Source organism: Pangasianodon hypophthalmus, chromosome 29, assembly GCF_027358585.1.
Source record: "Pangasianodon hypophthalmus isolate fPanHyp1 chromosome 29, fPanHyp1.pri, whole genome shotgun sequence".
Lineage (NCBI taxonomy): Eukaryota > Metazoa > Chordata > Actinopteri > Siluriformes > Pangasiidae > Pangasianodon > Pangasianodon hypophthalmus.
In genome coordinates, this window is record NC_069738.1 from 10,027,981 (window position 1) to 10,044,986 (window position 17,006).

At 41.3% G+C, this 17,006-nt stretch overlaps 1 protein-coding gene across 2 annotated transcripts; it reads left to right on the forward strand.

The window, feature by feature from the left end:
• The first annotated feature begins 8,219 nt into the window (after positions 1-8,219).
• Positions 8,220-15,763, forward strand: trib1 (tribbles pseudokinase 1). Of its 2 annotated transcripts, none has more exons than XM_026942214.3 (3): positions 8,220-9,265; positions 10,340-10,632; positions 13,730-15,763. In XM_026942214.3, the coding sequence occupies exons 1-3, from the start codon at positions 8,969-8,971 to the stop codon at positions 14,190-14,192; spliced, it is 1,053 nt and encodes a 350-aa protein (XP_026798015.3). In that variant the 5' UTR covers positions 8,220-8,968; the 3' UTR covers positions 14,193-15,763. The 2 variants fall into 2 exon arrangements, with proteins under 2 accessions (XP_026798015.3, XP_053087474.1); XM_053231499.1 differs by lacking the exon at positions 8,220-9,265 and adding an exon at positions 9,290-9,672.
• Positions 15,764-17,006: the final 1,243 nt, after the last annotated feature.

Here is a 17,006-nt window from a genome sequence, read left to right on the forward strand (position 1 = left end):
ATACAGTATGAGCTTTTATTAACTTTGTCTCGAATCACACTACCATGAACTGCTGCTTTTTGTGTTTGTTATTATTTTGATGCAGTAATGCAATAGCTAAATTTTGGTGAAAGGCCACGCCTCCACCGTCTTCCTAACAGACGTCCTAGTTTTACTGAAATGCCCATTGTTTTGGTACTAAGGCTTATGTAGTGTGCATGCTTATGAAGCTCATTAAAAATAAAATGTTTTTTTTTTTTCCCCTGTATTTTAATCTATAACACCATTTATGCTAAATTGAGATATAGACAAGCAAGATGTGCTTTACGCTTTTTAATTGACTTATGTATTTATTCTTTACTATATAGAAAGCAAATGTGCTCATTCATTGTTATAGGATAAATTGTGATTTTAAAATGCACAAAGTTGTTACAGTATAAATACCTATGTGTTCCATTTTGCTGGATTGAGTAATATGTTTACTAACTACTTATCTTATATTTATGTTTATTTATTTACCATGGTTAAATATAGCTAGGTTATGTAAACTGCTAAGCTAATTACATGGTAACTACATGGAAAACATTGCAAAATCATTAAGCCAATATTACATCATGAGAAAGAGGAAATTGGGAACCATCCAGAGTTTCAGTTGAAGTTTAATTTAAGTGTATTTTCTAAGAAAAGCAATATCGTGGTAGACCGTCATAAAGGTTAGGTAATTATCAGGATATCTAAATTTGATATACGTACATGCAGGAAAACCCATCTAAAACCAATTTCCCCCTGAGAATTTTACACATTGCTGTGATTTACGGAATATGAAGAACTTCACATCATGGACAAAATATAGTAAAAGCCATGATTATGAGGTTTCAGTGTTTTGGGTTTTTTTTTTTTAATCATGCTTTGCTGGCTGCATAAAAATTAGTGTTTGGAGAAGGTTTGATCATATCCCTAATTAAATAAAATCCCTTCATTCAACCATATGTAATATACAATTAACAGCGTAGTTTGTTTGTTTAAGACTTTGAGGATTCTCTTGATTGAGCTCTCCTTGTGGCAGGGGCACGACGCAATATTTGTAGCTGTATTCAGATTGAAGTCTGAAGTGGCATGGCCTAAACTGTCTAAATTCTGGCTCGGACAGTTCCTCAACCTCAGCTTCATCCCTCGAATTCATAATCAGTCTTAACTAGAGATTTTTTTTAATCCCATTTCATGCAGTTATTATTTTTGTGCAGACCCATTTGCGATATTTTCTGCCGAATTTAGTTGGTTCTAATTCCCAAAATATAAATAAACTAGTAGCCTAATTTTTAACTGCCACAAGCCTGGCCAGGACGTTACTAAGGCACTTAGCCTGTTACTAGCATGTTCATGTTAACGAGTGTGGTGTTTATTTGTCCCGCAAGCTTTAGATCTGATCGCTCACTCACTCACACATGAAAGTAAAACGTTCCCACCCACTTGCACGACTTTTTTGTTGACTCCTGCAAGATCCCAATCCCAGTGCTCACCTCTCAACCAGTCTCAACCAGACGCCATGTAGAACTTTACTGCAAGCTTCATAAAAACACAAAAATCCAACTGTTATTGTTACATCACTACCATTTGGATACAACTCTGTCATTAAACTTCAGCCAAACCTCTGGAGGCTTCTCAAGTAAAAGCCACCAAATGTTGGAAACAGTGATGTAGATGAGTAACAGGTAGTGCGCTTCCAGATTTACGGAAGGAAGGAATTGCTTCTAAGTGCATGTTTGGGCAGGAGAGGATGTCTCTGGACATCTGGTGGCACCAGCACTAAAGGAGATGAGAGGAGTGTTGAGGAGCCTGATGGAGAGCATGCAGCTCTGCTCTGTGTCCTCCTGTCCATAATCTGAGTGTTTGTTTGGGTGAATCAGGATGTAAAGGAACATCTGGAGGGAATCAGTCTGGTTTGCTGCAGGCCTCCTGAATCTCTTAAGACCCTTTGTGTGAGCATGAGTAGAAACAGGAAACTGATTTTTTTTAAGTCAGGGATAGACCATGAGCCATCACACTGATGATAATGGACGATAGAGACATCCTGCTCTTTTGGCCCCAACTTCAGTACAGCACTATGAAATCTCTACAACACAACTCTCAATGCAACAGGCTAACACTAAATCCTATAAACCTTCTCTTTATACCAGCTATCTATGATCCAAAGGTGTGTTCTTATTGAGGCAGATCCCAAGACAAGCAGGGTGGTCCTTTATTTTTCCTTCATTCTTTCATCATGAGTATTGCAGAAGCTGGTTTTGTGTCTACTTTTCTCTCACCAAGAAAGTGTGAGAAAACAGCAGGAGATTTGTCTCTTCTCCTCATCCAGCTCTGGCTGTTTCCAGTTACCTTCCAACCACAGAAAATATTTACTCCTGAAAACCGAGAGGATAATTTTCCTTCCTTGACTCTATTCCAGTGGAGTCATCTGGCTTGTGTTAAGAGCTCTTGTGTGAGGTGGGAATAGTATTAGTGAGAAGAGAAGGCCGGAGGAATGTCTCCTAAATCAGCTCCGAAATCCAGAGCAACCCATCAAACAGCACACAAGCTGCTTGTCTGTTTTAGTTACAGTCCTGCTGTGTGCAAGGAAACTGAACATGTGTATAATAATAGTGGGTCTTTTGAGTTCATGCAAGGTGTTAAAGAGCTTGTCTACCGCTGCTGTCTGAGACTGACAATAGACTTGCGAAGCTGCCAGCTGGACTGTACGTCAGCAGACATTAGATCTGTTCTGCTTTTCCGCTCTTGTGACATCTATAGAACTTCAGTGTCCATTAGGGGTGTAACATAATGCTACTATCGGAATCTGTTTAGTGCTCCAAATATCTGGATGTGTTTCTGTATTTAGGATTTAAACCCAAAGTGCTTGTGGTCTAAACTGGAGTTTTTTTATTATTAAATATGAACACTACCACTATGCCCATGGAAATACTGGAAACACTGGGGGGGAAAAAACAAAGCACTGTCAGCATGGTGTGGGAATTCTTGCTCTGACAGTTCCTCAACCTCAACTACATCACTCCAGTTCATAACTGGTCTCATCTAGAGATGAATGTGGGACTATTTGACTTTTTTGTTTGTGCATGTCCATCATATTTTCTAGCAAATTGAGTTGATTCTATTTCCCAAAATGAAAAAAAGTCATTTCAGCCACCACATCCCTGACCAGGCAGTTACCAAGGGTGATTAAATAAACACTGTTAAAGCATGTCAGGGAATTTAGTCTTTGTCCTGTAAGTTTCATATCTGACCACTGAGTAGCATGCGTGATCCAATCACAGAAAGTCTAGCTACTAGTTCACATTCTCAGTTTCACATTTTCTTCCCACTGTGGGGAAAAATGACTGGCTATTCAAGCATGTTGCAATCACAAAGGGTATTTACATAACAGGTTTGTTTTGGGTGTCAGCAAAACCAGCCTAAATGCTATCTCAGTGCTTTTGTGTTTATGGTCAACATGACCTTTGAGGTATAAAAAACACAAGGTCAATGTTAGCCTGTGTTCTTTAAGTACAACATGGGGTCTTGTTTGCCAGCATCACGACTTCGTTGAGCAGAGCTCAGCTGAGTGGTCTTGATTGCTCAACAGTGGGTACATCAGTATGCCAAGGGCTTTGGGTGGTGGGCATGACAGATCACGCAGCAACCCATTATTATAATCCATTACCATTAATAATGTATGTTTCCTCCTCTGTTAATTACTGCCGCCTACACACTAGCACAGCAGCTTCCGTTCAGAGCTCACCTCAGCAGTTGTTCCTTAAATTCAAACCAGCATGTTTATGTGCAACAAATGCCACGGAGTGACCGTCACATGTTTCAGTTTGAAGCTCAGCAGTGTGGGAAACTCTAATTTAGTTTTGTTTTAGAGGAGCAGAAAAAGATTTGTCAATTGCAAATTCCCACTGACTAGCCAGCTCTTCCCCATCACATGACTTACCAACCAGGAGGGTGAAGGCTAGCATGTGCCTCCTCCGAGACACGTAAAGCCAGACATCACATCTTTTCAAACTGCTGTTCATGCTACATCACAGAACAGCTGAACACGCTTGGAGGAAAGCATTAACTGCCCTCTTCCACATACATGGGCTCACAGACACCCAGGATAGGCTAGTGTTGCTGTGATTCATCAGAATACGTTAGAATTCAAACTCACGATATCTCCCAATGATACTTTTTTTTTTACTCTTGTGCAAATTAAAGGTAAGGTCAGTGATTTTCTGTGTCACAACCACAGATTGTTCTCACATTCTAGCAACTGTTAATAATACACTCAGAAAAAACTGTGATGCGTGTGGCTCCCCAGACTCTGTTAACTAGAGAAAAAAATATGATGTTGGCCACCAACATCCAAATAGAGCTGCCTCTAACTGCCTGTCACTCATGCTGCTTGTCCATTTAGAAAGATCCCTCTATCTATCTATCTATCTATTTATCTATCTATCTATCTATCTATCTATCTATCTATCTATCTATCTATCTATCTATCATCTGGCCAAATGTCTATTCATTCATCCATCCATCCATCCATCCATCCATCCATAACATGTGCTGTATGTTATGTATGTATGTATAGATGGATGGATGCATGCATGTTCATCTATCTATCTATCTGTCTGTCTGTCTTCCCATTGTTCAGGCCTGTGCAAAGAAGGTGCTTATCTTTGCCACTTACTAGAAGGAATCTACATGGTCTTTGCTCACTCTTTGACCTCACTAAAGCAAAAGTTGACACTCTGAGAGTGGCCCCACATTCCAACTCCTCCAATGGTGTCACATGGTGGAGCTGGTGAGTAACAGAGGCCAAGTTTGCTGAATAACTGTAGGTTTATTGACTCACGAAGCTGCCACATATGCCACCATTTCCTTCGTCGACAGAACAAGCTATCAGTCGTGGATCAGTTGACTCCTGATGATGATATCGGGCCTTTCTCAGGAAAACAAACTGTTCTGTCTGGTCTGAGTTAACTGAGTGTAGAGAAACAAGAGGCAAAAGAAAAGAGGGAGATGCTGTTCTCTATAGCGAAGCTGTCCATAGTCATTATCACTGCTTCACTTCACTTGCTTGAAATTCAGCAAGACTGGTTGATCAGCTTTGACATTACTGAGTGAAGGACATGGCCACTGTATATCCTATAAGAGATTTCAAAGTCTCGTATAGAAAATTCTATGTGAACAAAAGACTAACACTGCATACAACTCCAGCTGAATATGTCTACTGTAGTCTATTTAACATTTTTATTTTCAGTGTGCTCCTGGTTTGATATAGTTGCAATGATTAGCAATGTGGCAGTTGTGGCTCGGACACCATACTGGGGGGCTACAAGCTTATGTTCCTTCAAGACTTATTTTAAATTCCAGTATGCATCTAATTATATTATATTTTACCACTCATTGTTTAATTCTCAAATCTGTATTGGTTAGAAGGTGTTAATTAATTTTCTATAACAGCAGCTCTGACAATAGTGCCAGCTGGAATTCAAATCACATGTTTATATTAATGCGCTCATTCTAATATATTATTGTTTCTATAGTAACAACTGATTCACAGGGACTTGTGAATGGTGGGTGCTTCACATGATCTAAGTAACTAATACATTTAGTTGGAATTCTTTTATTTAACAAAGATGTAATCATTGATATGGTAATGCTTTCTGTAAGGAGATGTTTATTTAACATATCTGGAAGGAGTCTCCAGTGTCAGTTCTTTGTAATGGTCAATAAGTTATCTTTATGACTAGAGTAGTCAAAACTGCCATTAAGAAGTCCAGGACTAGGACTGGCATCATGTAAAGACCAAGTCTTTATTGTAAGTTCATGTAAAGATCAAGTCTTAATGGGGTTGAGGCCAAAACAAGATCATGTCTAAATGAAAGCTAGGCATAGTCAAGATATCTAAAACCATCTTTTTTGAGGCCATGCCTTTACTTCAGCTAGTTGGCTTCATTTGTGCATTGCGCCAATGATTAGGTTATGTTTTCTAGAAGAAGGAATTACTTCTTGTCAAACTTGCATGCAGAAAGAAAAGCTAACACAAATATTATTTTTACAGAGAGAGACCAAGACCATATTTAGCAAGACCATTGCCCAAGGCTGAGACAAGTCCAAGTACAAATTCCCCAAGTACAAGTACAAATACGACCCAAAGTGCTTTGTTCCATACTTATACTACTATAACAGTTGTGGCAAAAAAATTAGGGTCATCAAAACACTTCTGCATGACAGTTTTAGGGCAAGCACATGACATTCTCACAGAAATAAAGCCGTGTTTATCATTACACAAGATGCAATGTGGAATGTTCAACATTTCCATTACTTCCCCATTTCTTCATTGTCTCTGAAAGCAATGCCCGTGATAAAATGCAACACTATCATTATGATGCATCATTCTCGTCAAGGCCGGATCTGCTAGTGTGCTTCTTACAGCATTAGTCATAGCTGGCATTCAGCATGCAATTGCCTGCAGAGAATAACTTACACCTGCTCCAATGGCCGAGGCCTTGGCTGTTCAGTGGAAAGCATGATCAGTGCGCCCTCATTACTGGAGGCATTGAGTGAGTCAACTAATTACAGTGGGAATAGAGCCTTGAACAAATGGAAATTATCTCAAATAGCCAGGTTTGCTGAAACGCACACACACACAAACTACAATAACTAGTCCACCAAACAGTTTTTCCTAAAACCTCTTTATGTCACAACAAAGAGGAAGTTGACACTGCCTACGAAATTTACACAGAAGGAGGAAGGTAGGGGGGAAAACCTGTGGCTGCATTACGGCATGACTAACATATATATCAAATTCTGAGTCATCTATAAGAAAAAGAAAGCATACTTGCTAAAAATACACTAGTCTTCCATGCCAATATTCCCACCATGCCTGAACTTGTCGCCTCATTTCCATACCAGCTGTTTCAGATTGCTGTTAAGTGTTCGTGGAAGCCTGGCGGTGACAGTTGTATGCTCCAATTTTAGAACCTTCCTCCCTTCCATTTCTTAGCGCATAACAGAACTCACAAAGGTCAGTGTTCCTGATGAATTATGGAGAAATAGCTCACAGCTGTTTTTAATGCTTTCTTCGCACTCACACTGCTATCGGTTCCACCTGTGAGAACTGTAGTGTTTCTGTGGAATCGGGTGGAGTGATTTCAGGCAATAAAACAAACCTACATCAACTCAAACAAATTAGGTTCTCATGGATTTTATGCTATAATGAGCCTGCACAACACACAGCATTCCCCAGAGGTTGGGCCTGAAAGCAAGAATCTTTTCTGTCCACCCAAACAGGTGCTTGTTCAGATAATCATTCCTATATTAGTAACAAAACAAGGACACTGGTTTATGCATGATGGCTAATATTATTTCCTAATCCTGCTCTTTATCATGTGCTTCAGTTTTATTGTTTATATTGCTTTAACACACCTATTTGTTAATAACTTGAGTCAGGTGTGTTGCAGAGAACTATGACGATATGTACTGCTGAGCAGGAAAAACACAAAGTGTGCTCGGTTCAGGAAGACTCCAGGATCAGGATGGGGAAAGACTGCACTGGAAAGTGTATGCATTCATTTAAAGACACCACAGACACTCAGAAATAAAGGTTCCACACACTGCACTTTTCCTTTGCTGGAGTGGTACCATCAAGAGTGCATGTAGTTCTGTGCCTGTAGTATGTATTTATCACCTTTAAAAATTGTTTAAGGGGCATAACTGGACATTAAGGACCACTGATGTCCCATTAAAGCTATACTCTAGAAGCTAATTTTTTGCAGGGACAAAATAAAACACACAATGTCCTAAAGGTACCACCCCAGCACCAGGGAAATGTACCTACACTTCTAAGAGTGTACATCTGCTTGCTGTGTGCTTCATGTCATTCAGGTAAGAATATACTGTAGCCTATATTTGGTCAGCTCAGCTGCAGAAAATATTCGTAGGAGCGTTATCTGATGTTTCACACAAAGCATCTTCAGCAGCTCCTCTCTTATTTAATCCACTGGATCTTCTAAAGTAAACCATTTCGTCCATTTTCCTCACTACATCCCAGCCTTTCCCTTTTATGGAGATTAGTCCAGCATTCTTCTACATACTTCTGCAGCATTTCATCATTAAATCAGTACAACGTGCATGTCTGGTGTAGTTTGAAAAGACTTGGAACACGCCTCACAAACATGAGCGCAATGTTGTATCTCCAAACACACCGATGACTGAGCGAGCTCTCGCGCCGGTGCTGGTAAATAAAGGGAAAACAGACATTTCGAAATAAAGCGAGTTAATCATTGTCTGTCGGTGACACGCGCTTTCACGAAGAGGAATATAAAAATATGCACGAATGCAGTTTTTATTAGAAGTTCCCCGGATTGCACAATTTGAGCGATTTTGGAGGCTAAACCGGGCACGTGCATCAGGGCTGATTTTTTTTTTTTTCTGTAATATGTAGTATTACAAATCTGCTGGTGTCGATGTTGTGAAGTTGTCAAAGTGAACGTGCGCTTTTGACGCCCTGGAGAAAAGCGGAGTCTATGTGTGGCGCGCGCTGATTGCTCGGTAGGCGTCGGGCGCGCGCTCTGTCACCGGGCGGGCGGAGTTCCCGGCGCGTCGCGTGCTTCAAAGCGCAAGCTCGGAGAAAAAGCCGCGGGACTTTTCCGCCAGGCAGCAGTTCCAGTGCCAGTGCGCTCACGAGCCGGCCAGTGCGTACGCGACTCCCACGGACCATCAACACGCGACTATTTACAACCAGACTGACAAAAAAAAAAAAAAAGAATAATAATGGATGCGTTAAACGGCGGATACTGAATTTCCAAACATTTTTCGGTGCCGTGCAGGAAAACGACCTGGGAAGAGGATGAGCAGAAGAATACACATGCCATAGACTCATTCAACACGGACTGTTGGTGTAAAAACCCTCGTGCGCTTTTTTTTGTTTGTTTGTTTTTGTTTGTTACTTTTGTGTGTCGTCCTCGCAATGCTGGTGCGCCGTAGCGGCCCGGTGGTGTGCGCTCGCGCTCCAAGGCGCGGACACAAGCGCGTGGACAGCGAGGAGACCGCAGCCAAAAGCCCGAGACTGAGCGAGTGTGTGGGGGGAGACACGGCTCTTTTCCTGGCCGCCTCTCCAGTGGCTCCTCGCAGCGGGAGCGCAGTGTCGGCGTGCGCGGCCGCGGGGCCGTCCCGCATCGGCCAGTTCCTGCTCCTGCCCTCGGTGGACCCGTCCGCCACACACAGCGCGTGGGACATGGACACCGGCGAGGAGCTCGTGTGCAAGGTATGCGACCTCAGCGCCGGTCCGGTTTTTACCCCCGAGTCAGCTGTTGCTGCAAATAAATTATAGCAGGATAACTCAATGTAGCTTATACTAATGTAAACAATGAATTCATTTCATATAGCTTATTAATCATTAGCATAATTAGAAGAATAGGCATATGTTGATATGCAAATGATGCGGAGGATTCAATTAAAACCATTTTTAATTTCATCATCCAAAGAGGCTGCACCAAGGAAAAATAATATTTAACGTAAACATTGTGAAGGATAGGTAAATATACAGAGACATTGCTGTATTTTCGTTTTTCATGTCATGGGAATAATGAGTCATCAAAGCAGCCGCAGAAACATTCATCTGGAGCGTCTGATATTGAGCAAGACGGTCAGAGTGCACAGTAAACTACTGAGGCATGTATTCATGCTCATCTGCATACAGCAGCCTTCTGCAGGATCAGTATCATCAATCCAGGATAATATCGCAATAATGACTGCAGCTCTCCAAGTGGATGAATAAGTATGAAGCTGAATAAGAGCCTATAGCTCTTCAGAGCATTGAGTCAGTGAGTCAGATGGGCAGACTGAATGAATGTGTGATCTGTAGGCTGTTCAATGACAGCATTTCTCTTCCAGTATCTGAGCATACACGATCCAGCCAATATTCTTAGAGGCATCAGTTGTCCTACATTTTGTTAAATGAAATGTAGTGTGATGATCAGAATTCATTTTAACATTACTCTTATTATTTCTGACTCTCCCACCGTAATAGTGTAGTAGCTCTGTCAGTAGTGTAGTAGTTTCCTTTCTTAGTACTACTGAATTTGGTCATACTACTGATACTGTAGGAGGCTGCTGTATCAATAGAGGATAGAACTGCAATAATAATACTGCATATATGACTGACGATGCACTTATGCATATATGGCATTAGCTATTTATACGAAAAAGAAATTCAATAGCATAATATTTACATTCATTTTTGCCAAGTCCCTTTAATCAGCCTAATTCATTTTATTGCTTGTTATTGTGACGTCCAGCCGAACAACACCCAATTTAGAAAGTATTCTGTATCCTGCAGGTGTTTGACATGGGCCAGTACCAAGAGAAGATCAGAGCTTACAGCGTGCTGGCAAGACACAGGAATATCGCTCAGATCAAAGACATTATCCTCGGGGAACGCAAGGCCTATGTGTTCCAAGAGAAGGACTATGGCGACATGCACACTTTTGTAAAGAGCTGCAAGCGTCTGCCTGAAGAGCAAGCCTCGAAGCTTTTTTTTCAGATAGCCTCCGCAGTGGCCCATTGCCACCAGAACGGCATAGTGCTGGGAGACCTGAAACTCCGCAAGTTTGTGTTTGCAGATGAGAAGAGGTGAGCAGTCTTAGAGCTCTCTCTCTCTCTCTGTGTGTATGTGTGTGTGTGTGTTGAGGAGAGGTGCAAGGACAGGTGGGATCTGTTATTCAGAGAGGTGTCAGTTCTGTTTTCACTCAGCTCTCACTTCCTTTTGCCTCTGTCACACGCCGCAGGTGTCTCACAGCAGATGTAGTTCATATCACTCGCTTACTCATATTTCTACAGAAGAGGAAGCACATAAAAAATCAGAACTGTAAATCAGTCGGGGAATGTGATTACTCCGAATAGCCAGTCAGCATGCAAAATACCAAACAAAGGCTCCCATTTCACATGTAAATTCACATGACTTGCCTGAAACATAGGCAAGATTAATTGCTTGAAATCCAACCAAATCACTCTGCTTTGAAATTTGTCTGGGGAGCAAGGCATAATGCTCAAATGCTATTCAAACAATTCGTCAGACAGACTAACGTGCACTCAACAAACTGCAACCACAAAAGGTGAACTGGTATGCAGAACACGCACAACACATTGGGGGGGGTGGCATTATAACACACTAACTATTACATTGAAGAAAACCCCCCCAGTGAAACAGAACAATAACTGGAAGGTGCTGCTCAAAGCATTCTGGGAATTCCATCCCAATGAAGATTTTTTTTTTCCAGTAGCCAAAGCATTAATAGTAATGTACTCGAATCTAATGTGCAGTCTTGTATAAATAGAGTATCTATCTTGTATAAATAGAGCATCTATCTCCACTAAGCCTGCAGCTAGGACTAGTTCAGCTTCCCTTGTACATTTGTCATTTCTGGGGCACAACATTTTCGAGTATGACCTTTTGGACAAAAATCAGAAATGTACATGCATGCCACAGTCACCCAGTTTGGATAGATGATTCATAGGTCATAGCATTGTGGGGAGGGGGAGGGGGAGGGGGAGAACCTGCTGCTCAGGATCATGGTTCTTTTGCTGAAGGTGCACAGCAGCCAGATTAGACCCAACATTGCAACATTTCGCTTCCGGCTTTGCTTATTAACCCAGGCAGGGCACACTGACATTTGGGTGTCATTTTTTCCTGTTGGCAGCATTTTGTTACAAAAAAAAAACCAAAAAAAAAAACCATGCAAAAATGATTATTCTGCTGATAACAGATTATTGTGTTTCTTGGCAACATGGAAGTTTGTTGTGTGCAGTTTGTGTGTGCCTGATGCACATACCTCAAATAGCTCAGCAAATAGACATGATAAGAAACAGGCAAGAAAGGTTGAAATAGGTGATGACAGAAATGACCCCTCACACATACATACACACGCACACACCATCTTGGAATGCATGTTAGCGAGACACCAGCTGTTCCTGCGTCACTGATCTGGCAGCAGATATTTTCAGGTAATTAAACATGGGCAGATGTATGCTGAGAGCACAGCCCCAGCTGCAGCAAGCACTGAGGACACAGCAGTGTTAGTTCTGTACAGTGAGTTCTCTCCCTTACACACACACACACACACACACACACACACATACACACACAGAGAGCTATGAGTCACTCTCTCCACCTCTCTGGCGCTATGCTGTTGTGTCATCTGCAAACCCCTCAGACTGCACGTCTGACAGTCAGTGATGAAACATAATTCACTGAGCAGCGGCTCGGCTTTCACTGAGGGGGAGACTGAACACACACATTTACACACAGACACAAATCATCAAACCCAGCCACTGCTTCTGGAAATAGGGCAGAGCATAGTTAAGCATTGATGAGAGTGAGAGAGAGTGCGAGAGAGAGGGGAATGTTTACACTGCGTGTGTAAATGGGTGCTTTGGAAACTGTTGTGCACGTCTTTGTTTAAAACAAGGCCATAATTACACAATGATTTGCTTTGCACTTGTTCTGTTTCTCTGGCTGCTGGAAGAACTGTGTGTTCCACGGTGTCATGATTTAAACACTCCGCTATTTGAAATGTGGTGCGCGAGTTTAGTTCAATACACAAATCTGAACATTGTGTTCTGGTCGAAACACTAAATACTACCACTAATAATTAAGCATTTAATGTGAAATTTTTAGCATGGTCCATTTAACACAAAATCTTTAACATATCTACAGTATGTTCAGGTGACTGTGATGTGTGAGCTAAGAAATGCAAAAACTCAGGAAACTTGACAGATTGAAACAGATTTGCAGAACAGTAGCAATTTTCAGTTGCACTTACATTACTTTTGCCTGATGCTTTTATCCAAAGCAGCTTGCATTTGAGACAGGATACAGCTGAGCAGTTGAGAGTTACGAGTTTTGCTCAAGGACCCAGCCGTGGTTGTTTCATGGTGCTGGGATCTGAACTCACAACCTCCTGAACAGTAGACTATAGCCTTAGCTACTGGGCCACCATTTCACCCAATGCATCTCTAATGAATATCCACTGACCCACACAAAGTAGTGAAAAACAAAACATAAGGGATAACGGGTAGGCACAAAGTTGTGTACAGGGATAAGTCAGGCAGGAATCAAACAGGGAACCTATGTTTTAGGGATGTAACCGAATCTGAATACATAGGAGGCACACTTTTAAATAAAATTGCTAAATCTTGCCAGAAAGGTTGGGATGCATTAACAGCACTCATTCATTCATTCATCCTTAATAATTGCCTAGTCGTGTTCACAGTGGTTTAAATTGGGCTACTAGTTTGCTCATATTTTGGGAAATTAAACCAACTAAATGCATAAGAAAATGTCACTGGAAGCTACAAACAAAGTCACTGCGTGAGCAGGGTTTAAAAAAAAACAACACAGTCCTTTGCATATCACTAGTTGGGCCCATTTATGAACTTGAGTGATGTAGTTTAGGCTGAGGAACTGCTGAGCCAGAATTCTCACACCATGCTGACAGTGATTTTTAAGTGTTTTCTCGTGTTTCCAGGGCGAAAAAAATCGGGCACAGGCCACACCCACTTCTGGTTAAACTATGAATACAGATACAGACACTGTATTTGGAGCATTAAACTGAAATAGGCAGTGGCATTGCGTTGCACCCCTGCTATGTTGGTAGTATGTCATTTAATTGTACTTAAATGTTTACTATGCAGTACTACATTGATAGTAACCTTTATTGGTTTGTTTTAGGACCCATTTAAAGCTAGGAGGCCTGGAGGACTGTCGGATCCTGTCCAGTGAGGACGATTCAGTTTCGGACACACACGGCTGCCCAGCTTACGTCAGTCCAGAAATTCTGAGTGGTGGAGGCAGCTACTCAGGGAAGCGAGCGGATGCCTGGAGCCTAGGCGTCATGCTCTACACAATGCTGGCAGGCCGCTACCCGTTCCATGACTCAGACCCAGCCACGCTCTTCTCCAAGATACGGCGTGGTGCCTACGGCCTGCCCGAGGGCCTCTCAGCACGGGCACGCTGCCTCGTGCGAAGCCTCCTGCGCAGGGAGCCCAGTGAGAGGCTGAGCGCCACCGACGTGCTCCTCCACCCATGGTTCCGCGGTGGCTCCGAACACGAAATCGACGAACAAGAAGTCAGCTCGACTGAGCAGAGAGTGCCTCAGGTGCACGTGGAGTTGAACGAGCATCTCTTCTGCTGACAAAAACTTCTCAATGGCTCTGATTTGGACCAAAATTTGAAGGTTTCTGTAATTGGAGCAGCTCTTTTCCTGATGAAACTACACCATGGTTCAAATTAAAAACTGAATGGTTCTTTAATTTAGAGCAGGATAAGCAGCTATTCTGCTGATGAGATCTCGCCAGGGGTTTGGCTTTGAGACAAAAACTCAGATGTGCTCTTACGGGTTCTTAAATTTTAGACTTCGGCACAGCCATAATTTACAGGCTCTCAAATGTTAGTCCTCAATGGTTTGGATTTGGACCAAAAACTCTTTGACCCACCCTTATGGATCCTTAAATTTTAGACTTGGGAACACTTGTTAATGTTAATTTATGGGTTCTTTAATGTGTATGCACTTGTGTATGCGCTCAAAGTGCCATATTGTCTATGTTAGGCTAAGAGGCTTGATGCACATTGGTTGGCCTACAATGAAGTGATTTTGGTGCTAATGACCTCCTTTATCATGCTGTATGAAGTGAGCACTGAGGCATGGAAAATACAAGGCTGTCATCAAGATGACAAACCTCAGCTGAGTCCTGAGGACTCTAAACGTATTAACTAAAGAGGGGGAAGGAACATGAGCCTGAACTGTAGCTCTACTCACACTGTCCAATACAGAGGAATTCACTAACTCACTAGTTGAATACAACAGCACCAAAAAAGAGCATGGACTCAAATATATATCAAAATTGAGGTGAATGTGTGACATCATAACTCTCCAAAAGGTGTGAAAGGAGTGAAATGAAAAGGCCAGTCTCTGACCTCTGGGCCTGACAATGCTTTTGTGGGCAGTAGCTGACCATTGCAACTACTAGTATTGGATTAAACCTTGTCTAAAGCATATCCCAGCTCTCACTGTCATCATTTCCTGTATGATCTTTGAACCACATACTAAAAAATATGTGTTAAAATGTGTTAAAATATTATGTAATGTTATGTTAAACTGTAGCCAGTAAGCAAATTTATACTGCAGTAGTGTAAGACTATTTAAATGGATATTGAAGGACACTGAAGGACATAAGTACCATATCCATAGCAAATGCAACATTTCCTTACTTGAATTAGTGAAACATGGTGCTTTTAGCACAGCAGAAAGTTCATGTGTAGTCTTGACAGAGAAGTGGATTAAGCTGAAATTATTCTGTATGACATGGTTTTTTTTTTTGTTTGTTTTTTTTTTAAACTTTTGATCTACTGTAATCCAAGGTGACTAATAAACCCATAATAGCTCAGCTGAAAGGATAGAACCTATTTTTGGAGGCTCTAATGTTTCCTCCCCCTCTGTTGCGGGAAGTTGTACTGTATGTTACCTCTGAGGCAAAGTGCCGGCTCATAACAATGTGGAGGTTGCAAAATGACCTGTCCATGCATTGAGAGTGTTGACACGGGTGCGCAAAGTTCATATTGCACTGTGAATTCTGTATTTTGTGACACGACCTCAAGGTTAAACCATGAGGCCCTAACGGAAAATATTAATTGTAAAAGGACAATGTGTAAATATGTACATTGTAAGTGTGTGAACAGATTGAATAAAGATGACCTTTTTCCATATTTGATTTTTTAAGCGTTTTCTGTAAGAAGCCTTACAGAGCCTTGCATAAGTATTCACCCCCACTCCACACAACCACCCCCCACCTTCCCTGAACTTTCCCACATTGTGTAGAGCTTTTTTTTTTTTTTTTTTTTTTTTTTTTTTTAAGAGAATCTGGAAATGAATGAATTAATTGGTACTATATGTGTATGTATATAATGAATCTACACAAAATAGCCCATAATATTGAAGTGGAGGAGACAATTCAATATACTTTACAAAATTATTTACAAATAAAAACATAAATGTTGTGACTGCATAAGTAATCGCCCCCATCGCTCTGAACACTCGAAATTACTTCTGGCACAACCATTTACTATCAGAAGTCACATGTTCAGGTGTGAATCCGTGTGTAACTGAGATGTCAATATAAATACTCCTGTTTCTGGAAGAACTGAGAGTTTGTAAGGTACCAAAATAAGTCTGGGACTTTGCAAGTTTGTAATTTTGCAACCTATGTTGAAACCCCCCCTCCATTATTATGGGGAAGTGGTGGCTCAGTGGTTAAGGCATTGGGCTACTGATTAGAAAGTTGTTTTAAAATCCCAGCACTGCCAATCTGCCACTTGATCAAGACGCACACCTACTTAGTTGTATCTTGTCTCAACTGTAAGTCACTTTGGATAAAAATGTCAGCCAAACGAGCAAATGTAAATGTATTACTGAGTGAGTTATTCTCAAAATATGTTGGCTTTCTGACAAGCATAAATAAATTTTTTAAAATAATAACCAATATTATACCACACTAAGTTCCAGTCCACTAATATGATTGGTCAAGCGGTTTCAAGTGTGCTGATGTTTAGTATAACAGCACTGGTGCATTTCACTGTTTGTATCACTCCACTTGTCTATGTTCACTCCATAAAATTCTAGTAATAGTTTGTTACATGGAATCCTTTACTACTACGGGTTGTCAATCAGTCTGTGTGTTGGCAAGGCAACACACAACACTCTATCCAGCTTTAAAGTTATGTTTAAAGCCTGTTATGTGGGGTTTCTTGAAAATGAACTGTCATGATCTATAAGTTAAGGGACAGATTTATCACCATATTCTAGAAATGAGTCCACTATCTTGTATAGACTCATCACATACAGTGTCCATTTCAGTTCCAGATTGTAACACTAAAAAATGTGGAAAGCTTCAAGGGGAGTGAATACTTCTTAAACTTATGTGATCACAGTGAAAATGCCAGCAGTCCCTGC

What these genes read in the sequence shown, in the direction of transcription:
- trib1 (XM_026942214.3), top strand. Translation starts at nt 8,969, where the DNA reads ATGCTGGTGCGCCGTAGCGGCCCGGTGGTGTGCGCTCGCGCTCCAAGG. An exon ending in GCGAGGAGCTCGTGTGCAAG is followed by an intron (nt 9,266 to 10,339) that starts GTATGCGACCTC and finishes TGTATCCTGCAG; the next exon opens with GTGTTTGACATGGGCCAGTA. An exon ending in GTGTTTGCAGATGAGAAGAG is followed by an intron (nt 10,633 to 13,729) that starts GTGAGCAGTCTT and finishes GGTTTGTTTTAG; the next exon opens with GACCCATTTAAAGCTAGGAG.